Source organism: Anomaloglossus baeobatrachus, chromosome 2 (genome assembly GCF_048569485.1).
Source record: "Anomaloglossus baeobatrachus isolate aAnoBae1 chromosome 2, aAnoBae1.hap1, whole genome shotgun sequence".
Taxonomy (NCBI): Eukaryota; Metazoa; Chordata; class Amphibia; order Anura; family Aromobatidae; genus Anomaloglossus; species Anomaloglossus baeobatrachus.
The window spans coordinates 776776587-776804278 of record NC_134354.1 but is presented as its reverse complement, the minus strand read 5'-3'; the positions used below and the strand labels follow the sequence as shown (position 1 = coordinate 776804278).

The window sequence follows — 27692 nt, the reverse complement described above, 5'->3', positions numbered from 1 at the left end:
GATACACCTACTTCACTGAGAGTGTTCTGGACTTCAGTTGATGTTGTGAACGGGTTCTTCTTCACCAAAGAAAGTATGCGGCGATCATCCACCACTGTTGTCATCCGTGGACGCCCAGGCCTTTTTGAGTTCCCAAGCTCACCAGTCAATTCCTTTTTTCTCAGAATGTACCCGACTGTTGATTTTGCTACTCCAAGCATGTTTGCTATCTCTCTGATGGATTTTTTCTTTTTTTTCAGCCTCAGGATGTTCTGCTTCACCTCAATTGAGAGTTCCTTAGACCGCATGTTGTCTGGTCACAGCAACAGCTTCCAAATGCAAAACCACACACCTGTAATCAACCCCAGACCTTTTAACTACTTCATTGATTACAGGTTAACGAGGGAGACGCCTTCAGAGTTAATTGCAGCCCTTAGAGTCTCTTGTCCAATTACTTTTGGTCCCTTGAAAAAGAGGAGGCTATGCATTACAGAGCTATGATTCCTAAACCCTTTCTCCGATTTGGATGTGAAAACTCTCATATTGCAGCTGGGAGTGTGCACTTTCAGCCCATATTATATATATAATTGTATTTCTGAACATGTTTTTGTAAACAGCTAAAATAACAAAACTTGTGTCACTGTCCAAATATTTCTGGACCTAACTGTAGCAGTGCATCAACACTACTATGTATGGCAGAAATCATGATCTTCTATGAATGCTGGCTTGAAGTCAGCGATCACAGGAGGATCGTAATGACAGACACAGGGGTTATTAGCTGACCCCCGACTGTCATAACAACCCACTGGCGCCCCGCGATCATGTCACAGGCACGCCACTAAGAGTGGGGAATGCCATGTCCCCTTGACAGCACTTGGTAAATCTTTCTGACAGAAAAGACCAAGATTTCCAATCCACCCGTGGCTGTTAGAGGCACATGATGGCTGACTAAATCAGCCAACATGTGTGGGCAAAGATGCAGGCTCAGTGTGCGAGCAAGCATCAAAGGCAGGGAGATGACACATTATGGAACTATACGTTTTATGGTGTGAAGGGGTTAAACGAGTTGACAAATAATGGAAAACTATTTAGCAAACATCTAGACTTGGCGCCAGGCCTGGTTCCACTTCTCTGTTCTCAGTCCTGTATCCCCCACAAGTCTCCTGGCAAAAGCAATGTTAAAGGGAATCTGTCACCCTTTTGTGTTATTAATATGGGCATACAGGTGACATAGAGGTAAAATTAGCCATAACTGTATGCCTCCTGGGTGAGGGGTCACTTTGGAAAAATCCTCTTTTATATCTTCATCTTCTGGGCTATGGCGCGTGTGCATCCTGAATTGGGAAAAACAAAACATTTTCAACCTCTGGGTGTCCCATCAGCAAGGAGCAATGGCTACCAGAGATGACTGAATGGAGATTGCATTTTCCAGCAGTTCCATAGACAATAAGTGGAGTGGTGGTGCTTGCTCAGTGAGCAATCCTTTCCGATGGCATATTTCGATACCCCATTCTCTGGATTAGTGGGGAGTCCCAGCAAGTTTGACCCACACCAACTGCAAAGTTGTCATTTGCTGTATAGATAGGTAGTAACTTAGTTTCAGGAAAGAATAAAAAAAATGAAGGAAATCAATAATTAACCTCTTACCTGTCTAGTTATGGCAAGCAAGGACACTGAGTCATGGCACACCACTGTTGCATTCCTCTTGGTGTTAGTCAAAATGGCCACATCCTGCAAAACAGGTTCAACCAAAAGGAAAACATTGAGATCACATTGAGATTTGTATGGAAATATCTCATTATCTTATTAACTTCACAAGTTTAAATTTACATGACTAAAGCCCCAGTTCCAGTTGCTAGAAAAAACAGCCCTAAAGCATAACACTGCCTCCACCATGCTTCACTGTGGGTATAGTGTTCTTTTAGTTATGCACAGTGTTAGTTTGGCATCAACTATACCTTTTGAAATCATGGCCAAAAGGTTCAACCTTGATCTCGTCAAGCTATAGCACTTTTGCTATCTGCTTTTGGCAGACTTGATGTACGGTTTTGGCAAAACATAGCTTGGCTTGGATGTTCTTTATTTTAAGAAAAAGCCTTTATTTGGCCCCCCTAATCCAGACGCCATAAATATGAATAATATGGGAGATAGTTGCCACATGCAGTACACAACCAATACTTATAAAAAGTTCTTGCAGCTGCTTTACTGTTGCTGCGGGCCTCTTGACAGTCTCCCAGACCACTTTTCTTCCTTTCTTATGCTTTTCTCTTGACTGATACATTTTCCACTATGAGATCCCTTTGCTGTGTTGTTAGCTGTTAAAATACCATGGCTTCTTATGTAAAATGTAACTAAGAAAATGTTAGGAAAATCTTTCTAGTCCAATGTTCCTTTTTTGTACTCTTCCCTTGACTGATAACTTTTCAACAATTAGATCCCTTTGCTGTGTTGTTAGCTGTTAATATACCATAGCTTTTGATTTAAAATGTACCTAATAAAATGTCAGGAAAATTCTCCGTTGTTTTTTGTACTCTTCTCTTGACTGATAACTTTTCAACAGTGAGATCCTTTTGCTGTATTGTTAGCTGTTAAAATACCATGGCTTTTGTTGTAAAACGTAACTTAGAAATGTCAGGAAAATCCTCCTAGACCAATGTTTTTCTTTTTTTGTACTGTTTTCTTGACTGATAACTTTTCAACACTGAGATCCTTTTGCTGTGTTGTTAGCTGTTAAAATACCACAGCTTTTGATGTAAAGTGTAATTTAGAACATGTCAGGAAAATTCTCTTAGCCCAATGGCATTTTTGTACTCTTCTCTTGACTGATAACTTTTCAACAATGAGATCCTTTTGCTGTGTTGTTAGCTGTTAAAATACCATGTATTTTGAAGAAAAATGTACCTAAGAGAATGATAGGAAAAGCCTCCTAGACCAATGTTGTTCTGTTTTTATACTCTTCTCTTGACTGATAACTTTTCAACAATGAGATCCCTTTGCTGTGTTTTTAGCTGTTAACATACCATGGCTTTGTTACGTCACCACCGGAGTCCGCTCCATCGACTTCTACTCCGATCGCCAGGCGACGCCGTGTTCCTGCCGTGGATGGTGCTGGTGATGGGAGAGGAGTCGATGCCGGCGGCGCCGGTGGGCGCAGGCTCCGCTCATCCACTGGTCTGGGTTTCCTGGGGATCTGCAGTACCACTGGCTGACTGTAGGTGGCGGGTGTCTCCGAGCTGAACTGCCATCGTTCAGCTGTGGCCAATGGGAAGACACCACACCCTTCTTATTCCCCCTCCTGTCACATGACCACTGCCAGAGATAGTTCTGAGAATTCTGGCTCCTGTTTTGTCCTGTGATATTGTGTGCTGATTACCGCTTGTTTCCTGACTACCCTCCTGCCTGCTGTTTTGTACCTCGCTGCCCGATCCGGTTTTGACCTCTGCTTGCTTGTTTCTGATTACATCTTTGCCTGCAGATTCTGTCCCTGTTCTGCATCTCCTGGTTTGACCCTGCCTGGCGACCACTCTCCTCGGACTGCAGCCTTCCACAGCTAGTGATCTCCAGGGCCCTGTGTAATTCCAAATCCCTGTATAGGGGTTAAAGGGTTTCAGGGTTCTGGGGGTCGTGCTTGGTGAGTGGCTTCCCTCTATAGTCTGTCCATTACATCCCCCCTGAGTCTGTTGATCCAGGCAGGTGTTACAGGCTTCTTATGTAAAATTTAATTAAGAAAATGTCAGAAAAATGCTCTTAGATCAATGGGTTGTTTCTGTACTCTCCTATTGATTGATAACTTTTCAACTCAAGAGCCCTTTGCTGTGTTGTTAGATGTTTTAATACCATGGCTTACGATGTAAAATGTAACTAAGAAAATCCTCTAGGACCAATGTTCTTTTTTTCTACTCTTCTCTTGACTGATAACTTTTCAACAATGAGATCCTTTTGCTGTGTTGTTTGCTGTTAAAATACCATGGCTTTTGATGTAAAATGTACCAATGTAAGTAAAATGTCAGTAAAATCCTCCTAGAACAGTAATGGGGCAATCAGAATTGCTGTAAATGATGGTGGCCGTGTACTAACTACTATGTAACATAAGTGTAAATATGATTGGCTAATTGTGGACACAACCACATCCTGAATTACAAGAGACCGTTAACACTTATGCAACCACATTATATTAGTTTTGTTAATTTTATTTTTTTATTGATGTATCCTCCAATCTGAGAAGAGTTATAGGTGGGCTCCAAAACGTGGACAACTTTGTTAGTTTGTGATATTTTGGATTATTTTTTTTTTGGTGTATGCCCCATTCTCACAGTTTGTCAATTTGCACATGGGCATCTTCACGTCGGAGAAGATGGTTGATTTGTAAATGTACGAATCATTATAATGATTTTTCTACAAGAGCTAATGATTAACGACTCAACACATTTTAAATGGGTTCTAGCAAATGAAGAAATCTGAGCACATTAAACCTCAGGATAAGGGAATATTAATTAGTCTGTACAATATGATAAATGAAATGAATATTTTTGTCCTGGCAAAAGGAACCATAAAATATAAGAGATAGCAAATGTAGTACGCGCAGAGCAAAATGTTTGCATAATACTGGGCCTGGATTTGTAAAAGGTCACATAAACCAAAGTCGTAATAGATGAGCCATCGTGCAACTTGAATGCCAATGACCTGATCAGCCAACATCTGCCTCTAGCATCCTCGGGTGGATCGGAGATCGGAGGTCCACCCACAGCTGTTAACCAGTTAAATCCTGCTGTCAATCCCTGACAGTGAAATTTAACAAGCGCCATCAAATAGGCCATCAAAAAGCCCCAGACCCTGAAAAGTAAGAACATTAACCTCTACACGACATTGGACATACTCTGTGATGATTGTCAGTGCCTTAACAAGTACGTCATGAAGATTGCGGTAGTTCAGGCACTGTACCCCCGCAATCACTGGTCTGTGTGTCAAGCTGCCACCAGGGGGAGCTGGAGCTCTTCAGGAGAAGACACTACACAGAGCAACAAGAACCTGGAAATGGATACAGTGTGTGCTCGTACACTGCCTCACAGCACAGCTGGGGAGTTGAGCAGCGGGACGTGCGAGGAATGGTCGGGTGGGCCGGGTCAAGCACAGTATGAGCAGAAGGAGGACCGGAGGAAAGAGCAGAAGAGGGGTCGAGGTCAGGCTGAGGTCAGTACCAGAGGAAGCAACCAAGTGGGGAGGTAGGAGAGGGGACCGAGGAATGGAGAGACGACTAGGGGACGGAACACAGACAGGGTACGGGGGCACAGGAGCAGAAGGATCAAGATAACACTTTCAGGACCAGCAATCACAGGCAAAGCAGCGCTAAGCTTATAGCTGGCGCTGGTTCACCGGAGATGACAGTTGTTAAAGCATGGAAGCCCTGGAAGTGAGGCCCGGGAGAAGGCGCTGCCCCTTAGCCATGTGGACGGGGAGGCAAAACCATGGCATTCCTTGTAACCGAGACCCAGCTGTCACTGTCAGGAGCCGTGCCCGTTCTGATCCTGATCTTCCAATAGGTGGTGCTGCACTAGAGTTTGTCTCCTTTCCTGGAGAGACAATTTGAAAATTTCCCAGAGGGGCATTGCAGCTATAAGTCCCCTTACTGGCAGCGAGACTGGCTTGCAAAGTCTCCTTAAGGAGAATAGTGTTCCCCCGTGGTCCCAAAAAAAGGCGCACTTTTTGCGCCATATTTTGTGATCCATAGCATTCTCATTTTTCGGCATCTATGGCTCAGTGATAGCTTATTTTTTGTGTCTTGAACTGATGTTTTTATCGGTACCATTTTTGCACAGAAGCGCTAATTTGATCGCCTGTTATCGCATTTTGCGCAAAATTCACAGCGACCAAAAAACGTAATTTTGGCGTTTGGAATTGATTTGCCGCTACACCGTTTACCGATCGGATTAATTGATTTTATATTTGAATAGATCAAGCATTCCTGAATGCGGCGATACCAAATGTGTGTATATTTTTTATTTTTTAACCCTTTAATTTCAAAGGGGCGAATGGGGGGTGATTTAATATATCAAAGTTGTTTGATATATAAAAAATGATTGACCACAATATGTAGTCCATTATACAGCGTATATCCAGAAAGAAGGAATAATCTTATGGCACAGAACATTAAATATTATAGATATATTATTGAGTAGTCCCATAATATGTATACAGTATATCCAAGAATATCTAAATGGATTACATCAAATCATTATTCTTGGATAGACTGTATACATATTATGGGTCTACTCAATAATATATCTATTAATATTTGAAGAAAAGGGGGAAAGGATAGAAGAAAAGAAAGAAAATAAGGAAAGAAAGGAAGAAAAGAAGGAAAGGAAGAAAGAAAGAAAGAAAGAAAGAAAGAAAGAAAGAAAGAAAGAAAGAAAGAAAGAAAGAAAGGAAGAAAAGAAGGAAAGGAAGGAAGAAAGGAAGAATATAATGAAAGAAAGTAAGAAAAGAAGGAAGAAAGGAAGAAAAGAAGAAAAGGAAGAAAGAAAGAAAGAAAGAAAGAAAGAAAGAAAGAAAGAAAGAAAGAAAGGAAGAAAAGAAGGAAAGGAAGGAAGTAAGGATGAAAAGAAGGAAAGAAAGGAAGAAAAGAAAGTAAGGAAGGAAAGAAAGGAAGAAAAGAAGGAAGAAAGGAAGAACATAATGAAAGAAAGGAAGAAAGGAAGAAAAGAAGGAAAGGAAGGAAGAAAGGATGAAAAGAAGGAAAGAAAGGAAGAAAAGAAGGAAGAAAAGAAGGAAAGGAAAGAAGGAAGAAAGGAAGAAAAGATGGAAAGGAAGGAAGAAAAATAAAGAAATAAAAGAAGGAAAGGAAGGAAGAAAGGAAGAAAAAAATGAAGAAAAGAAGGAAAGAAAGGAAGAACAGAAGGAAAGGAAGGAAGAAAGGAAGAAAAGAAGGAAAGGAAGAAAGGAAGAAAAGAAGGAAAGGAAGGAAGAAAGGAAGAAAAGAAGGAAGAAAAGAACGAAGAAAGGAAGGAAAGAAGGAAGGAAGGAAAAAAAGAAGGGAAGGAAGAAAGGAAGAAAAGGGAAGGAAGGATATATTACACTTTCTTATTGATAGGGCTTGGTTGGTAGCTACCTAGGAGACTTGGCATACAGACACTTGACAGGCTGGCGCGGCTTTATTTTGCCTTTTTTTGTAGATAGATAAATAGATAGATTTAAGATTTCCTTTGTGACATCTTCTTTTAATGTTTTTACAATGGACCTATTAAAGGCAGCATGTGGTGAAACCCTAAGCCATGAGGGCACTCTCTGGAGCCAATTAAGTAAACCAGTCATTTTCTAGCTTATGTGATAGAGGTACCGTAGAGCGAGGAAGGCAGAAGACAGTTAACTCATTAGCATATCTTCTAAAAAGTATGCAAATCTGCTCGGGAGGAGATACGCGCCAGCTTTCACCGAGGAAACGTCGTGCGGCTGCTAACTTCCCCTAAGTTCTCTACTATTACATTGTAATAAGTGTAGAGAAATCCTCGGCTCCGGTTAATTAAGAAGCCCATAGGTATAGGAGTCAGGTGTCACTAATTAGCGAGCATCCTCTCTACAAGGATGTATCACGCATTCTCTCCTCCTCATCACTGCGCTCTGGAAATTTCTTGAAGCTGTGATTCTCCAAAGTCTTAGCTGCCGTTTGGGAATCCAGGATACTGAACTTCCATTCTCACTGAAAGTTTTGTTAAAAGAGTTGAATTAATTGACTTCTAAATCTACTTCTAAGCCTAAATAGTTCTGTTCATGTTCAGTTGTAGGAAAGATTTGCTTTGCCAGGCAATAAATGAACAACATGTGATCATTGGGGATCTGACTCAAGACCCACGCGGATCCTGAGAAGGTGGAACCTAAAGTCGAAAGCGTGAGAAGAGGAAAAGAGGTCCTGGGCGACCACTGCTGGACTTGCCTGTCTACAGGAGTGGTGGTGGCACATGCTCCATTCACAAAGGAGAGTTTGAGGGGTATGGGGGTCTCAAGTAATCACATAATTGTAATCTCTCCTCTGGATAGGTCACGCATACATTTTATTTAGGATAAGTGAATAGAGTCCTTTCCCAAAACACTAGTGCATCCCTTTATCTCCCGCCTGGACTATTGCAACCTCCTGCTCTATGTCTTTCCTTCAAACAGTCTGGCACGCCTACAATCTATTCTAAACTATGCTGCCCAACTAATCCACCTGTCTCCCCATTACTCCCCGACCACTCCTCTCTGCCAATCCCTTCACTAACTTCCCATTGCCCAATGATTCCAGTTCAAAACCCTAACCATGACATACAAAGCCATCGACAACCTATCTCCTCCATCTGTGACCTAGTTTCCAGATACCTACCTGCACGTAACCTCTGAGACCTCACAAGAGCTCCTTCTCTACTCCCCTCTCATCTCCTCTTCCCACAATCGCATACAAGATTCCTCCCCTGCCTCCTTCATACTCTGGAAAGCTCTGCCACAACATATCAGACTCTCCCCTACCTTGAAAAGCTTCAAAAGGAACCTGAAGACGCACCTCTTCCAACAAGCCTACAACCTGCCGTAACCTTCAGTTCACTATAGCACCACACAACCATCTTCATCCTCACCTACTGTATCCTCTCCTGTCCCCTGTAGACTGTAAGCCCTCACAGGCAGGGTCCTCTCTCATTCTGTACTCTAATCCATCCCCTGTAGACTGTGATCCCTCATGGGTAACATACTCTCTCCTCCTGTACCCTCACCCATTCCCTGTAGACTGTGAGCCCTCGCGGGTAGGTTCCTCTCTTCTCCTGTATCCTCACTCATCCCTTGTAGACTGTGAGCCCTCGTGGGCAGGGTCCTCTCTCCTAATGTATTATCACCCATCCCCTGTAGACTATGAGCCCTTGTGGACAGAATCCTCTCTTCTCAAGTATTAACACCCATTCCCTGTAGACTGTAAGCCCTTGCAGGCAGGGTCTTCTCTCCTCCTGTATCCTCACCCATCCCCTGTAGACTGTAATTCCTCGTTGGCTGGGTCCTATCTCCTAATGTATTGTCACCCATCCCCTGTAGACTGTGAGCCCTCACGGGCAGGGTCCTCTCTCTTCCTGTATCCTCACCCATCCCCTGTAGACTGTGATCCATTGCAGGCAGGGTCCTCTCTCCTCCTGTATCCTCACCCATCCCCTGTAGACTGTGAGCCCTCGTGGGCAGGGTCCTCTGTCCTCCTGTATCCTCACCCATCCCCTGTAGATTGTGATCCCTCGCGGGCAGGGTCCTCTCTCCTCCTGTATCCTCACCCATCCCCTGTAGACTGTGAGCCCTCGCAGGCAGGGTCCTCTCTCCTCCTGTATCCTCATCCATCCCCTGTACACTATGAGCTGTCGCGGGCAGGGTCCTCTCTCCTCCTGTATCCTCACCCATTCCCTGTAGACTGTGAGCCCTCGTGGGTAGGGTCCTCTCTTCTCAAGTATTCTCACCCATTCCCTGTAGACTGTGAGCCCTCGTGGGCAGGGTCCTCTGTCCTCCTGTATCCTCACCCATCCCCTGTAGATTGTGATCCCTCGCGGGCAGGGTCCTCTCTCCTCCTGTATCCTCACCCATCCCCTGTAGACTGTGATCCCTCGCGGGCAGGGTCCTCTCTCCTCCTGTATCCTCACCCATCCCCTGTAGACTGTGATCCATTGCAGGCAGGGTCCTCTCTCCTCCTGTATCCTCACCCATTCCCTGCAGACTGTGAGTCCTCGCAGGCAGGGTCCTCTCTCTTCCTGTATCCTCACCCATCCCCTGTAGATTGTGATCCCTCGCGGGCAGGGTCCTCTCTCCTCCTGTATCCTCACCCATCCCCTGTAGACTGTGAGCCCACGCAGGCAGGGTCCTCTCTACTCCTGTATCCTCACCCATCCCCCGTAGACTGTGATCCCTCGCGGGCAGGGTCCTCTCTCCTCCTGTATCCTCACCCATTCCCTGTAGACTGTGAGCCCTCGTGGGTAGGGTCCTCTCTTCTCAAGTATTCTCACCCATTCCCTGTAGACTGTGAGCCCACGCAGGCAGGGTCCTCTCTACTCCTGTATCCTCACCCATCCCCTGTAGACTGTGGTCCCTCGCGGGCAGGGTCCTCTCTCCTCCTGTATCCTCACCCATCCCCTGTAGACTGTGAGCCCTCGCAGGCAGGGTCCTCTCTCCTCCTGTATCCTCACCCATTCCCTGTAGACTGTGAGCCCACGCAGGCAGGGTCCTCTCTACTCCTGTATCCTCACCCATCCCCTGTAGACTGTGATCCCTCACGGGCAGGGTCCTCTCTCCTCCTGTATCCTCACCCATCCCCTGTAGACTGTGAGCCCTCGCAGGCAGGGTCCTCTCTCCTCCTGTATCCTCACCCATTCCCTGTAGACTGTGAGCCCTCGTGGGCAGGGTCCTCTCTCCTCAAGTATTCTCACCCATTCCCTGTAGACTGTGAGTCCTCGCAGGCAGGGTCCTCTCTCTTCCTGTATCCTCACCCATTCCCTGTAGACTGTGAGCCCTCGCGGGCAGGGTCCTCTCTCCTCCTATACCAGTCTGTGCCTTGTATTGTCAATGATTATCGTACTTGTCCCTATTATGTGTACCCTTTGAACATGTAAAGCGCCATGGAATAAATAGCGCTATAATAATAAATAATAATAACATTCTCATTCCTGCAAACAGGTCATGTAATGCTATGGGGAGCGGCAAATATTCAAGATTCACGTTAGAAGATGCATGAGAATGTCTGAGTGAGAATAGTCTGGGCCTCCTCAGATGATTTACATTTTGTAAGAATATTACGATATCCCAACAAAAGTGAAACTCCAGTGTGCGAATAGTTATTATTGCACTGGTGGTTTCCTTCGTCTTCACGGTTGGAAATCCACCACCTAATGTACAAACCCAGTAGAACGTTCCATAGAGGAATTAGCCCTATGCATTCAAAGGAAAACCCAGTAATTGTGTTTGTGCCTATAGTGTCTCCATGTGAGATGAAACTGCTAACCTTGAGTAGAATATGGACTCCAAACCAATCTCGAATTTTTTGGCTTTATATCATTAGGGGTTCATCACATTGCATCTCAACTGGTTCCCCAGTCTGCCCTAATCTTCTGATACATCCCTGTCACACAACGAGCGAGGTGAGTGTGTTCAGACCAACTACAGACTGATGCCCAATGAACAACACACCTCAAAAACACTACACACAAGGGGGACACTGGGGAAGCAATAACAATGGTGAGCCCTGGGACTAGTGAGAGGGTAGATGGACACCTCCTATGCTCACCTTTAGCTACCCCTACTCTCCTAGCCATACATTCTCCACAACTGTCACCAATCAGCACCCAAAGACCCTGGGAAACCCTATAGATGCCCTGACTAGTGAGAGGCAGGTGAGGTACACTAGACCCACCACTGCAGTAAGAGACAAGAGGGTAGGCGAGACAAATGACTCACCCACCCCAAGGCTCTGGGACACCCGGTGCCGGGCCGGACTAGTCCAGGGGAAGTCAGCGGTGGCAGGGCCCAGCTCCGTGACCCTGGCGGGGTCAACTAAAGTGGCGGTAGTGGGGGTGATGATTAATAGTAAGGTTTGTGGAATTATATTCGTGACGCCACCTATGGAGCCGCCGCTGCTGGAAAGGGCCTCCGGGGCTGATGTAATGGCAGCTGGGATGGTTCTGCTCCCCACAGGTGGAGCGATACCCCGGGGCAACTGTTGGTGCTTATGAGAGTCTATGCAATGGTGGGGGCGTGCAGGGCCAATCAGGTACTGTAAAGAACCGACACAAACAAAAGTCTCTTTACCTTCTTTTCTTTTACTTGCAACAGATTAGTCCTGGGAGACCATCACAGGTGATAAAGGTGATCCGGTCGGCCTGGAAGCACCTGGGGTGATCTCTTTGGCCAGTCGAGTAATGAGGCCTACTCCCTGCTCTTTCTCTGCTTCTATAGGACCCTGCAATCTTGGTTTAGCAGTGGCCCTCTTGCTGCTGGGACTTGTGGTACGTCCCTTTCCCCGTGTGGTAGGCTGTGCAGGCCCTCTCTGGTGCTTCTCTGCTGGAGTCTACACCGGGCCCCTGTGATGCAGCTGGACCTTTGGGTTCTTTATGGTGCCAGGAGACCTGCAGCCCTCCTGCCCTTCGGATTCGGCTACTGGGGAAGGGTTTTACACCCTGGCAACCGCAGACTCCGACGTCCGATGTTTTGTTGCGTGCTCTTCTGAGGCGAACAAGTTCTGACCCGTCCTCCTCTAGCGTCTTCTCTATGTCGCGGGCGGAGGAGGGGACGCCGCGCTCTCCCTCTGCTCGGGTCCGGCTGCTGCGGCTGCTGTGGCCTGCTGCTGCTCGGTGGCTCGAGCGATGGGCCGGATCCCGGGGACTCGAGCAGCGCTCCTCGCCCGTGAGTGAAAGGGGATTGGGTTTTGGGATAGTTTATTGTCCGTGACGCCACCCACGGTTGTGGTGATTAAGTGGACACCACCGCTGCTCTGTCTGGGGAGCCCGGGAGTGATGGTATGGAGCAGCCAGTTGTTGATTTGCCCCTCCGTGGGTAGGGGTTTTGGTGCTCCCGGTGTCCAGTGATGGGGTTGGAATGGTGGTCAGGCGGGTATGGGGCCTGTGGAGGTGCAGGGGCGCAGGGGCAGCGCTGTGCCGCACAGCACGGAGGTACTCACTCAGCCAGTAAACACGACACAGTTCTCGGTAAACAAACGGCTGGTTGGACGGGTCCCTCGGACGGTTACGGTGCTGATGTTCCCTGCAGTTAGCGGTGACGGTCACTTCCCTGCACCTATGTAAAGTCTCTTGGTAGCGATGGGTTCCCACCGGTTACCCGCTCCCCGGCTTGGATATGGGCCGGAGGAGCCCCTCTCTTGCCCGCAGGCGCTGGCCCTGGGAAACTGGTGCCTTGGCGGTGGCGGTGTCTCCCCTTAACGGTCGGACTGTTGCCTTCAATCGGGACTTGGTTGTTAGGAGACAGAGGTCCCCTTCACTGACGGATTTGGCAAATTATGGCGACTCCCAGCCTTGCCGGGATCCGAAAGGCCCCTGCCCTGGTGCTGACTGTTCTTCGTATACTGCTCCGGTACCGCCGGGTCACCACCCGTCCGCGGTCCTTCCAGCAACCTCCAAGCAGTCCCCCTGCAGACTATCACCGCCGTCTGCTGACCTTGCTGTCTCAGTCCGGGGCACACACCCGGACCAACTTCAGGCTTTACAACTGTCACTTTTTTGTCACTCTAACTCTCCACTTCACCTCCTTCTACTTCCTCCTCCTAAACTCATCTGCCTGGTTTTCCCGCCTCCAGGGCTGTGAACTCCTCGGTGGGCGGAGCCAACCGCCTGGCCCACCCCCTGGTGTGGACATCAGCCCCTGGAGGAAGGCAACAAGGATTTTAGGTTAGCCTAGATGTACCTGCCGGGAATGTGGGGTGCATGTGATGTTGTGACCTGTGACCCCTGGCTTGCCCAGGGCGTCACATTTACATGCCTCGCTACGGCTCCTGCTTTCCTGGGTTGAGCTAGCCTAGCTCCAAACCCCAGCTCACAGCTCCTCTCTCCTTGAACTTCCCTCACAGACTACCTAACTCCTCCCTCAGGTCAGAGGTTAAGGAAGTGCTCCCTGGAGCTCCAGGTTTAGAGCTCCCTCTGCTGGCCGGAGGGAGAAACGGTGTTGAATGTTGGTACTTACTGGCCAATAGACTTCCCCAATTACCTCCAGGCTCAGCTTTAACCCTTTGGAGGGGCAACACTGTTGTGGCAACCAGATGCCGGGGCGCCACACAAACAGGGGATAAATAATGAAAATAGAAAACATATGAATTCAGGAGAATCCACTGCAGCTTAGTCCACCATGGGGGACACTAGTCAGCAAAGCTTGCTGGGAGACCTAGCTATTTAAATGGTGTGGCTACCAGGCAGGTGCATCTGACCTAAACTGCTGGAGAGCTGCTGGCAGAAAAACTGACATTAACTACTTCAGCACCAAAGGAAATGAAACAACAGTTAAGTGCAGAGTCCCAGATAGAGATAAGGGGCTGCACTCCTCAAGCTGCTACTAGTCTCCAAAACAGGGAGACGACCATGATAATCCCCACATCTAATCTACGTTTCACCGCCTGTTACCTCCATACACCTCTGCCCTATTCTTCTCTGCTATGGTCCCCAACTTGTCACCACCCTACATCTCTGATATAATCTCCTGCTACCTCCCCAAACATACCATAATCTGTGGACTGTGGCGCCCTGGACAAGCCAGGACGTCACAGGTACTACAACAACACACCCCACACTCCCGGTCAGGCACACCGAAGTCAAACACAAATCCTTGTTGCCTCCCTCCAGGGGCTGATGTCCACACCAGGGGGTGAGCCAGGCGGTTGGCCCCGCCCACTGAGGAGTTCACAGTCCTGGAGGCGGGAAAAGGAGTCAGTTTCAGTTTAGTTGCAGATGAGTTTTGAAGTTTGAGAAGTGAGGAGTGAAGTGAAGTGGTAGCAAAGGAGACTGAAGGCATCCGGGTGTGGCCCGGACGGAACAGCAAGGTTGGCAGACGGTGTTGACCGTCTGCAGGAGAGGCTAACTGGAGCGAATCGTAAGGACCGGGGACGGGCGGTGGCTCGACGGTACCGGATCAGGGAGCAAAGAGAAGCCAGCACCATTCGGCAGGGCTTACGGACCCCGACCAGGCTAGGAGTCGCCGTAAAACTGGTCAAATCCGTTAGCGAAGGGAACCTCCGGGGTTTCCCAGCAGTCAAGACCCGATTGAAGGCAACAGCTCACACCGTAAAGGTAAACACAGTCACCGCCAAGGCTACAGTTCCCAGGGCCAGAGCCTGCGGGCAAAAGGGGCTCCCTCAGCATCCATCCAAGCTGGGGAGCGGGTTACCGGTGGGAAGCCATTGGAACCGTAAACACAACACAGGTGCAGGGAAAGGCAGTCACCATCAACCTGCCGGGAGGAGAACAACCGCAGCCGCCTGTGGGACCCGTCCATCCAGCCGTTTGTTTTACCGGAGACTTTGCATTCATCATTGGCTGAGTGAGTACCACCGTGCCGTGCGGCACAGCGCTGCCCCCGCGACCCTGCACCTCACCAGGCCCCGTAACCCGCCTGCCATCCATCCCTACCCCTCACCGGGCCCTGGGACAACCAACCCCCCTACCCACGGAGGGGAGAAACAACATCCAAGATGCTCCCTGTCATCGCTCCCGGGATCCCCGTCCAGACCAGCGGTGGTGTCACAACCTCACCACAACCGTGGGTGGCGTCACGGACAATATCCCTAAACCAAACCACCCCCTTTCACTCACGGGCGAGGAGCGCCGCTCGAGTCCTCGGGATCCGGCCCACCGGTCGAGCCACCACCGAGCAGCAGCAGCCGGACCCGAGCAGTGGGTGAGCGCAGCGTCCCCTCCTCCGCCCACGACAGGACCACAACCTGTTACCGCCACACATCTTTCTCCTAATCTCCCGATACCTTCCCACAAATAATCTGTGGACTACAACCTGTCACCTATATCTTTCTAATAATCTCCTGCTACCTCCCCAAATATAATCTATGCTCCACAACCTATTCCCTACCATACATCTCTACCCAACTAGCTCCGAATACCCCCAAATATAATCTTTGCCCATAACCTGTCCACATCACCTCCTCATATATAATCTGTCATTCATTACCAATTTGTCCCCCCACACATCTCTGCCCTATTATATCATCACCTCCCCATATATAGTATGTGGTAACTTGTCGCCACCCAACATCTCTGACATAATCTCCTGCTACCTTCCCAAACATAATCTGTGGACCACAACCTGTCACCTCCATCTCTCTCCTAATCTTCTGCTACCTCCCCAAATATAATCTATGCTCCACAAGCTACTCCCTACCATACATCTCTACCCTACTAGCTCTGAATACCCCCAAACACAATCTTTGCCCATAACGTGTCCACATCACCTCCTCATATATAATCTCTCATTACCAAGTTGTCCCATCACACATCTCTGCCCTAATCTCAGGCCACACATAATCTATGGTACACAACCTGTCACCTTCGTAATCTCTGCCCTCGTCTCTCAATACCTCTTGGTATATAATTTATGGTCACAACCTGTCACCTCCATACATCTCTAACCTAATCTCCTGCTACCTCCCCAAACATAATCTGTAGTCCACAACCTGTCACCTCCATACATCTCTAACCTAATCTCCTGCTACCTCCCCAAACATAATCTGTAGTCCACAACCTGTCACCTCCAGACATCTCTAACCTAATCTCCTGCTACCTCCCCAAACATAATCTGTAGTCCACAACCTGTCACCTCCAGACATCTTTCTCTCATCTCCCGATACCTTCCCATGTATAATCTCTGTTCCACGACCTGTCCTCCACATATATATCTTCCCTCCTAAAGCCCACTTTACACGTTGCAATTAGTTGTACAATCGCATTTGCGATGTGACACGCCCAGGTTGCATACGGGATCTTATGAGATTGCACGTAGGTCGTTCATTTGCTGTCACACGTGCGTTAGTAGTCTATGTTAAATTGGTCAATTTTATGTGCGCTCCTTTAGATCATGTGTTCTGTGACGTATGCATTGGGCACCTTTTTTTTTTTTTATTTATTGACTTGACAAGCGTGTGTAATGTGTAGGGATGCGTTTTTACTATGTCATCTGCCATTCAGCTCTGCTACATGGCCGCTAACAGCAGACACAGACAGCCATGTAGCAGAGCTGAATGGCAGATGACAGCAGACACAGACAGCCATGTAGCAGAGCTGAATGGCAGATGACAGCAGACACAGACAGCCATGTAGCAGAGCTGAATGGCAGATGACAGCAGACACAGACAGCCATGTAGCAGAGCTGAATGGCAGATGACAGCAGACACAGACAGAGCCGCACTGTCAGAATGAACTCGGGTGAACTTCACCCGACTTCACGGTCATGCTGCGGCTCTGTCTGTGTCGCGTCCTGATTAGCGGTCACCTGTGAAGGACTCACCGGTGACCGCTAAACTCCTGAGTGACTGAAGTTAGCAGCCCTCTCTCATACTCACCGATCCCCGATCCCCGGCGCTGCACGGCGTTCACACTGCTCCGGCGGCTTTTACTGTTTTGAAAAAGCCGGCCGCCCATTAAACAATTTCGTATTCCCTGCTTTCCCCGCCCACCGGCGCCTATGATTGGTTACAGTGAGACACGCCCCCACGCTGAGTGACAGGTGTCACACTGCACCCAATCACAGCAGCCAGTGGGCGTGTCTATACTGTGTAGTGAAATAAATAATTAAATAATTAAAAAAAACGGCGTGCGGTCCCCCCCAATTTTAATACCAGCCAGATAAAGCCATACGGCTGAAGGCTGGTATTCTCAGGATGGGGAGCTCCACGTTATGGGGAGCCCCCCAGCCTAACAATATCAGCCAACAGCCGCCCAGAATTGCCGCATACATTATATGCGACAGTTCTGGGACTGTACCCGGCTCTTCCCGATTTGCCCTGGTGCGTTGGCAAATCGGGGTAATAAGGAGTTATTGGCAGCCCATAGCTGCCAATAAGTCCTAGATTAATCATGTCAGGCGTCTATGAGACACCCTCCATGATTAATCTGTAAATTACAGTAAATAAACATACACACCCGAAAAAATCCTTTATTAGAAATAAAAAACACAAACATATACCCTGGTTCACCACTTTAATCAGCCCCAAAAAGCCCTCCATGTCCGGCATAATCCAGGATGCTCCAGCGTCGCTTCCAGCGCTGCTGCATGGAGGTGACCGGAGCTGCAGAATACACCGCCGCTCCGGTCACCTCCACGCAGCTAATGAAGACAGCCGGCGATCAGCTGCTGTCACTGAGGTTACCCGCTGTCACTGGATCCAGCGGTGGCCGCGGGTAACCTCAGTGACAGCTCAGCTGATCGCGCTACTCACCGCCGCTCCGGTCACCTCCACGCAGCGACTGAGGTGAGTAGCGCGATCAGCTGAGCTGTCACTGAGGTTACCCGCGGCCACCGCTGCATCCACCGCTGGATCCAGTGACAGCGGGTAACCTCAGTGACAGCTCAGCTGATCGCGCTACTCACCTCAGTTGCTGCGTGGAGGTGACCGGAGCGGCGGTGAGTAGCGCGATCAGCTGAGCTGTCACTGAGGTTACCCGCTGTCACTGGATCCAGTGACAGTGGGTAACCTCAGTGACAGCAGCTGATCGCGCGGCTGTGTTCATTACCTGGAGGTGACCGGAGCGGCGGTGTCTGCTGCAGCTCCTGTCACCTCCATGCAGCAGCGCTGGAAGCGACGCTGGAGCATCCTGCATTACGCCGGACATGGAGGGCTTTTTGGGGCTGATTAAAGTGGTGAACCAGGGTATATGTTTGTGTTTTTTATTTCTAATAAAGGATTTTTTCGGGCATGTGTGTTTATTTACTGTAATTTACAGATTAATCATGGAGGGTGTCTCATAGACACCTGACATGATTAATCTAGGATTTAGTGGCAGCTATGGGCTGCCAATAACTCCTTATTACCCCGATTTGCCAACGCACCAGGGCAAATCGGGAAGAGCCGGGTACAGTCCCAGAACTGTCGCATATAATGTATGCGGCAATTCTTTGCGGCTGTTGGCTGATATTGTTAGGCTGGGGGGCTCCCCATAACGTGGAGCTCCCCATCCTGAGAATACCAGCCTTCAGCCGTATGGCTTTATCTGGCTGGTTTTAAAATTGGGGGGAACCGCACGCCGTTTTTTTTAATTATTTAATTATTTATTTCACTACACAGTATAGACACGCTCACCGGCTGCTGTGATTGGGTGCAGTGTGACACCTGTCACTCAGCGTGGGGGCGTGTCTCACTGTAACCAATCATAGGCGCTGGTGGGCGGGGAAAGCAGGGAATACGAGATTGTTTAATGGGCGGCCGGCTTTTTCAAAACAGTAAAAGCCGCCGGAGCAGTGTGAACGCCGTGCAGCGCCGGGGATCGGGGATCGGTGAGTATATGAGAGAGGGGGATAGACTGACATGGACAGAGAGTGAGGGACAGAGATAGTGACCGACTGACAGAGATTAGTGAATGACAGACATTGTGAGGCGCTTCAGAACGCAGCTTTTCAGCTGCGCTCTGAAGCAGACCTTTTTTAAGCTGCGGTGCAGAGCGCACACCTGCGCACATAGCCTCAGACATCAAAATCGTATGAGGGATGTCACACGTTACAATTGACTAGGTTCATACAACAAAACGCTCAATTCTAGAGAATGATACGATGTGTTTGCGATCAACGGTTTTGCGTTCAATCCTGATCGCACGTAGGTGTCACACGCAGATACCTCACAAACGATGCCGGATGTGCGTCACTTACAACTTGACCCCAACGACGGATTGTGGGATATATTGAAGCGTGTGTAGCGGGCTTAACACCCCCCCATATACCCTTGGTCTACAGCCGCACTCCTCTGACACTTCTCGCCTCCTTCTACATACACTTGTGTAATCTCTCGTCCACTCTCTCTGCTCTCACCAAACCTTAATCTCCCGATACTTTCCTCACATCTCTCTGGTGACACACTATCCTCTCCATCCGTCTCCGCTCCCTACTCTACTCTCACAATTTTTCGCTTTTATTTTCTTTTTTTATGCAGGTTCATATTTTTTTCCATGTCACCATCTATATCATACAAAAATTAGAAATCTTGCAATTTTCACACTGGAACTAGTGTAGATTTATACTCCTGTTCTAACAAGAAACACACATGAATATTAGCGGGAATAGACTCCGACCAGAAATAATGTATTGAAGCTTCTAATGAGCATGTGCAAATGTCATTATGAAGGAGAAGGTGAGCTGTGATATCAATTATTGTGATTGATGGATCCTGTATTGTCTACTGTAAATAGATATGTTATCAATCATTGTACAGGAGGAGGAGGTGAGTTGTGATATCACCTATTGCATACTTCCCAGGGGGCAATGCACCTAGGATTTCACTGTGTTGAGCGCCCTCGCTGGCTGCCGGCAGTGTTTTTCTCTGGCTGGTCTCCCCTAGATCAGTGATTGTTTTGTCTCATTGTGATTTTTGGATTCTATATTAAACACTGTATATAGAGGTGTTATCAGTCATTGTACAAAAGGAGGTGAGCTGTGACATTGCCTATTGTGAATGTGGATCCTTTGTTAGCTTCTGTATATAGAGGTATTATCAGTCATTTTATAGGAGGAGGTGGAGGTGAGCTGTGGCATATCATATTGTGAATGGTGGATCCTGTGTTATCCACTGTATATAGAGGTATTCTCAGTCATCGTACAGGAGGAGGAGGAGGTGAGCTGTGATATCACCTACTGTAAATGGTGGATTATGTGTTATCTACTGTATATAGAGATATTATCAGTCATTTTACAGGAGGGGAGGAGGTGAGCTGTTACATCACCTATTGTATATGGTAGATCCTGTGTTATCTAATGCATATAGAAGTGTTATCAGTCATTGTACAGGAGGAGGAGGTGAGTTGTGAAATCACCTATTGTGATTGGTGGATCCTGTATTATCTACTGTATATAGATATGTTATCAATCTTTGTACGGGAGGAGGTCAAGGTGGAGGTAAGCTGTGACATCACCTATTGTGAATGGTGGATCCTGTGTTATCTGCTGTACATAGAGGTTTTAGCAGTCATTGTACAGGAGGGGGAGGAGGTGAGCTGTGACATCACTTATTGTGAATGGTGGATGCTATGTCATCCACTGTCTATAGAGGTTATCACACATTTTACAGGAGGAGGTAGAGGTGAGTTGTGACATCACCTATTGTGAATGTTAGCTCCTGTGTTATCTACTGTATATAGAAATGATATCAGTCATTGTATAGAAGGAGGAGGAGGTGAGCTGTGACATCACCTATTGTGAATGGTGGATCCTGGGTTATCTGCTGTATAAAGAGGTGAGCTGTGACATCACCTAATGTGAATGTTAGCTCCTGTGTTATCTACTGTATATAGAAATGATATCAGTCATTGTATAGAAGGAGGAGGATGTGAGCTGTGACATCACCTATTGTGAATGGTGGATCCTGGGTTATCTGCTGTATAAAGAGGTGAGCTGTGACATCACCTAATGTGAATGTTAGCTCCTGTGTTATCTACTGTATATAGAAATGATATCAGTCATTGTATAGAACGAGGAGGAGGTGAGCTGTGACATCACAAATTTTGAATGGTAGGCTCAGTGTTAAATGTTATGGGAAGGGGATGTTACCTGTTATTATAATGCTGCTGGAGAACAAGAAATATAAGTCTATAATAGCCCAAGTGACCAGTGTGAAAATCGCAAGATTTCTAATTATCATTAATACAGATTGTGATAGAAAAATATCCCTGCAATGTTATTTTAATACATTTAACACACAGATCCGCTGTCCGCTTTGTGTTATTTTCTGGTGATACATTCCCTTTAAGTGAAGTTTGTTTGCCAGAGTTTCGGGCCGGCGGCAGGTAGATGGCTCGGAGCCCTGCTCTGTGATTTTTGTGTGAGAGTTTTCATTAAGGCTTGATTGATTGATTTGGAATCAGCGCGGAGCCGGCGGATGTTTCCCCAGCGCCCGGGACATAAATTGGAATGTATTACTCATTATAATTTACAAACATCCACTTATCTGCCGAGCGGCTTATTCCGGCTCCACCATGCAAACCGCATAATAAACATCGGCCACGTACCCCAAAGTACTTCCCTTTCTTCAGGAAGGCCACCGTCTTGGAGAAATGCTCCCCCGTCTTCTGGCTTCGCGACACTTTGGTGACCACGGCCATGCCCGAGAGGATCAGGTAGAAGTTCTGGGCGACGTGACCTTGCCTTATGATGACTCTTCCAGGTCCAAAACTAGAAAAGCAAATTAGTGCAATTAGTTAACAATGCAAAGCACATCGTGACGGAGAAGTCGGGGCCGTGTAATAGCCGCGCATTTCATAAATATTAATTCGGCAAAGCCCGTTAAGGATCTCACGCTCCATTCTAACAACTGTCTGGCGCTTGTTCAATAAATAAGAATTAGCGGGAAGTAAAAACTTTTCCCTTTCGGTCGTAACTTTCAGAGATATGCAGTTTTGCCAATAGCGTCTCGGTTGCTTGAAATCTCAGACGCTCGGGGAATATTTATTTTCACATGCTCGTTCAACGTTTCTCGAAGAGACGTGTCCCAAGGGCGCGCTAGAAAATTGTGTTCACAGATGAGTTTTCGATGGTTGCACCTTCCACTTACATTAATTGAAACCCAAACACAAAAGTTTACATTCTCATCTCATAGGCACGCGATTCATCCCGAGTTATAGTTGTCATCCATACTGCACTGACCATAGGGGTATGGCCATGCCGGGGCGGCACTGATACGGCTGTAATCCGGCCGTAACACTCACAACCGTTGTAGAGGCAGCGAGAGGGATTAGTGGACCCACTGGACCACAGGGGAGACCGAGACGTACCCCGTAGCGGGAGCAACTTAACCTTAGCCACCACCAGGTGCCACTCCCAGGGCAGTGACCGGACAGGAGACGGACTCAGGTATAGACACAAGTGCAGGCAGGTACAGGCGGAATGGCTGAGGCAGACAAGCAGGTATGGTGGGCACAGCAGGAACAGATAGGTATGGGAAGACAGGTACAGGTGACGGACACAGGGATAACAGGACAGGAGCTCGGGACCTGACAACTAGCTAGCAGACTGATAGCCAAACTAACTAAAGACATTGCACAGGCACCTCCCCAAATGGGAGGGTGCCTTAAATACATAGTGCAGCTCAGTCATAGGCTGAGAGGCATTTCCTCGAAATGGCACGTTGGCTCTCTTCTTAAGGAGCGCTCATGCTTGTCTTAGATGCACTCCCGGGAACTCTGAGCAGCATGTACAGAGCCCAAGATGAGAAGGAAGCAGCAGAGCACATGGGAGACCACACAGCAGTATGGGAAAATGGGACTCGGTTGGGGTGGTAAGTCGGTGTCCATGCAGGGATGCCGGCACCACACAGGCATGCAGCTGCTCAGATCTTTAAAGGGAACCTGTCACCAGTTTTTTAATGTCTCAACAAATGTCACCACCTATACCACCTCCTGTACTGCATTCCACAAAGTTGTCTATTATCTCTTGACTGCCACTGTTTAGCCTCCAAAAATACCTTTTGAATTACTCCAACGCTGTATGTAAATCAAAGGGTCCGGACCACTGGGGTCATTCCTCCTCTCTGCTCTTAAAAGCCGTCCTCCAGTTTTGATTAATGTGGATAATGAGTCCTGCGTCATTCATATAACTGTCACGGGTGGGTCACAGTTGAGAGACAACCCTGTGGTGTCCGGCTGCAGAAGGTCGCTGCATTTGGCTGCACAATCTGCTCCTTGATATTCCATTCTTTCTTAATTGGTATGTAAAGAGTTCTATGTATCTTACCTGTTAGGTTTAACTCTTTCCCTTTTGGACCATGCGGATATCTTGGCAGTTCAGCTGCAAATCATTATCCCCACTCCCTGTGTCCATATATACCAGCATTTCCACTTAATTTGTTGCCGGTGATAGAGTTCACTCTAAGCTGTCCAGATTGCAAATGTGGCGCCCTGGACAAGCCAGGGGCCACAGAACACAACACCCACTCACCCCACACTCCCAGCAGGCACACCGAAGTCAGACACAAAACCCTTGTTGCCTTCCTCCAGGGGCTGATGATCACACCAGGGGGTGGGCCAGGCAGTTGGTCCCGCCCACCGAGGAGTTCACAGTCCTGGAGGCATGAAAACAGTTAGTCTAGTTTTGACAGTGAAAGTGGAAGGAGGAAAGTGTGGTAGTGGAGCAACTGACTGAGAGCGTCCGGGTGTGTGGCCCGGGCGGAACAGCAAGGTTGGCAGACGGTGGTGACCGTCTGCAGGAGTGGCCTATCCGAGTTACCGTAAGGACCGTGGACGGGCGGTGGCCCGGCGGTACCGGACCGGTACACAAAGAGAAGCCAGCACCATCTGGCAGGGGCTTTTCGGACCCCGGCAAGGCTAGGAGTCGCCGTGAATTTGCCGAATCCGTTAGTGAAGGGGACCTCCTGGGTTTCCAAACAGTCAAGTCCCGACAGAAGGCAACAGTCCAACCAACAGAGGGAGACACCGCCACCGCCAAGGCAACCGTTTCTCAGGGCCAGCGCCTGCGGGCAAAGAGGGGCTCCTCCAGCCCATATCCAAGCTGGGGAGCGGGTTACCAGTGGGAACCCATCGGAACCATCAACCGTACTTAGGTGCAGGGAAAGGCAGTCACCATCAACCTGCCGGGAGAAACAACACCGCAGCCGTCTGTGGGACCCGTCCATCCAGCCGAGTGTTTTACCGAGAACTGTGTCTTCATCCTTGGGCTGAGTGAGTACCACCGTGCCGTGCGGCACAGCGCTGCCCCCGCGACCCTGCACCTCGCCAGGCCCCGTAACCCGCCTGCCATCCATCCCTACCCCATCACCGGGCCCCGGGACAACCAACCCCCTACCCACGGAGAGGAGAACTAACAACAAAGCTGCTCCCTGTCACCGCTCCCGGGATCCCCGTCCAGAGCAGCGGTGGTGTCACCATTATCACCACAGCCGTGGGTGGCATCACGGACAATAAATCCCCACAATCAATCCAATTCCCCCCCCCTTTTCACTCACGGGCAAGGAGCGCCGCTCGAGTCTCCGGGATCCGGCCCACCGCTCGAGCCACCACCGACCAGCAGCAGCAGCGGCCGGACCCGAGCAGTGGGAGAGCGCAGCGTCCCCTCCTCCGCCCGCGACAACTTGGCGTCACAAACAGGATCCTACCGTTCTACCGACTGGTGGAAGTGCGCCTTGTGTGACTGTCTAAGGTGTCCGGCTGAAAATTTGCCGAAGCCGCCATCTTGAGCGCGAAGAGTTCCCGCTCGAGCGTCTCCTCGAGTAGTAGAGGCGCGAAGGCCAAAACCCCGCCCCAATAGAGGAGGAGCCGGAAAGAAACTAAGGGGGACGAAATGGCGGCCGGTCGCATGTGAGCGCAGCTATAAAAGCAGGGACGCCAGGACTCTGTGGCGATATTGGGTTAACCCAACTCCCAACGAGGAAGCCCCCGCGCCCGGCACGGCGACGTGGCTGAGGGACCGGACCGTCCCGCTGAGTAACCGTCTGCAGGCCCACATGCAGCTCCTCCTGGAGGAGTGGGAGACCGACATGGCGGACGTGGTGGCCGCTATGCGGAGACGCGAGGTGGAAGAGGATTCGGAGGAGCGGGTAAGGGACCCACGCCCCTGTATTCCTGAGGGATCGGCCACTGCGGCTGAGGAGCCCGGCCTGCGCCCGCTCACCCTGCCTCCCTCCCCGCTACCCGTGTTAGCTGCTGCCGCCCCGCCACTAGGCCTGCTACCTGTCCAACCAGTAGCGATACCCTGCCAACCCGCCCCGGCGGACCAACCGGCTGCAGACGCTCAGGACCCCCCTGAACCGCTCCCATGGGAGCCGCTGGGACCGCGACCCCTTGATGAGGATGTGCCAGAAGTCCCGGCAGTGATTGCGCCAGACCCCGAGCCCGGGACCGTGGCATGGATGAAGGCACGAGTGATTGAGTTCCACCAACGCCAGCAAAGTCAGATATATGTCATGATGGAGCAGTGGACCCATGAGGTGGAAATGCTGGTTGCAGCTGCCCCAATGTATGGGATGGGCGCAGATGTGACGGAGCTAACGGGTAACCCACGTCCCCATGTCCTACCAGGACCGGCCACTGCGGCTGGGGGGCCCAGTCCTATCACGGCCCTCATATCGTCCCTACCATTATCCTTGGGGCGCCTCAGTGTTAGCCAACCTGACCTACTGTCCCACGGTACCGTGGAGGGATCTGATGTGCTGGATACTGGAAGCCAGGAGGCTGCGGCAGTTGGCGGCAACCCGCCTGATGCAGAGACAAGCGATAGTGATTCCAGTGACTCCAGCTCCGGTGCTGAGCCCACCCCTGGAAGTGAAGAGGCAAGTGAGCATCTCCGTTACGTGGGAGAGCCGGTATCTATTACAATGCGCGTAATGGTGGGAACGGATACCGGGCACCCCTGTCCCAGCAGGCATGTCACTGCATGTTTGATATGCTGGTGGCGGAGGATGGGGCCGCCTCAGAGGAATCAGAGTGATGGCAGCGGAATGCCGTTGTCACCGTCCCCATTGGGACCACCACTGTTTAAAGTTTTGAAAGTTTTGCAAGAATGATAAGTAAATGACACCGTGAAGATTCACCTGATTTACTGCTGATTGAAACCGGTTGTTGCCGGCACCGTTGTCCCCGTGGGGACCGTTCAAAAAGTTGCATAAAGAACTCTTTATGAACAAGCCCGAGAACTTGCAGGGCAACCACAAACTTAGTGGCATGTAAATAAAAATGTTTGTTGTGGCTTTCACCGTTGCCGCCTCCAGAGAGGCAGATTGGAGGAAGGGCCCGCAGTGGAGCAGGCTGGGGCCCAGCCACCACCGGAATCGGTGGCGATCCTCTGAGGGTTTCAGGGGTTCCCCATGGACGTGGGTCCCCTGAAAAGGACAGAACCCGCTCGGGTAACTTGTGCTGGACTTGGGTCAAGGGGTGCTGCCTGTTTGCTTAGGGGCAGCATCAGGGCCAGGTTGCTTGGGTGGGAGAGAGCGGAAGCCGTGACCATTTGTAACCGTAACGTTTAAGTAAGAGTACCTCCCGATGTGGGAAGAAGTTATTATAATTGTATGTGTGTTACCGTTTTCTATCTTTTTCAGTTGGTGAAAATAAAACCGGTGATGGACGGGCAGCCCGCAGACGGTCTGCATTTAACTAAGGGGGAATGTGGTGCCCTGGAAAAGCCAGGGGCCACAGAGCACAACACCCACTCACCCCACACTCCCAGCAGGCACACCGAAGTCAGACACAAAACCCTTGTTGCCTTCCTCCAGGGGCTGATGATCACACCAGGGGGTGGGCCAGGCGGTTGGTCCCGCCCACCGAGGAGTTCACAGTCCTGGAGGCGGGAAAACAGTTAGTCTAGTTTTGACAGCGAAAGTGGAAGGAGGAAAGTGTGGTAGTGGAGCAACTGACTGAGAGCGTCCGGGTGTGTGGCCCGGACGGAACAGCAAGGTTGGCAGACGGTGGTGACCGTCTGCAGGAGTGGCCTATCCAAGTTACCGTAAGGACCGTGGACGGGCGGTGGCCCGGCGGTACCGGACCGGTACACAAAGAGAAGTCAGCACCATCTTGCAGGGGCTTTTCGGACCCCGGCAAGGCTAGGAGTCGCCGTGAATTTGCCGAATCTGTTAGTGAAAGGGACCTCCTGGGTTTCCAAACAGTCAAGTCCCGACAGAAGGCAACAGTCCAACCAACAGAGGGAGACACCGCCACCGCCAAGGCAACCGTTTCTCAGGGCCAGCGCCTGCGGGCAAAGAGGAGCTCCTCCAGCCCATATCCAAGCTGGGGAGCGGGTTACCGGTGGGAACCCATCGGAACCATCTACCGTACTTAGGTGCAGGGAAAGGCAGTCACCATCAACCTGCCGGGAGAAACAACACCGCAGCCGTCTGTGGGACCCGTCCATCCAGCTGAGTGTTTTACTGAGAACTGTGTCTTCATCCTTGGGCTGAGTGAGTACCACCGTGCCGTGCGGCACAGCGCTGCCCCTGCGACCCTGCACCTTGCCAGGCCCCGTAACCCGCCTGCCATCCATCCCTACCCCATCACCGGGCCCCGGGACAACCAACC

The 27692-nt window shown here is 49.6% G+C and overlaps 1 protein-coding gene across 1 annotated transcript in view; it reads right to left on the bottom strand.

Annotated features, from left to right (window-relative positions):
- Nucleotides 1–27692, bottom strand: part of LOC142290038 (cyclic nucleotide-binding domain-containing protein 2-like) — a 381880-nt gene that overhangs the window by 220722 nt on the left and 133466 nt on the right. The window contains exons 7-8 of the mRNA XM_075333985.1: nt 21684–21846; nt 1627–1710 (exon numbers count right to left, since the gene is read on the bottom strand). Coding sequence (XP_075190100.1) covers nt 1627–1710; nt 21684–21846 — 247 coding nt within the window. The remainder of the gene's footprint in view (nt 1–1626; nt 1711–21683; nt 21847–27692) is intronic.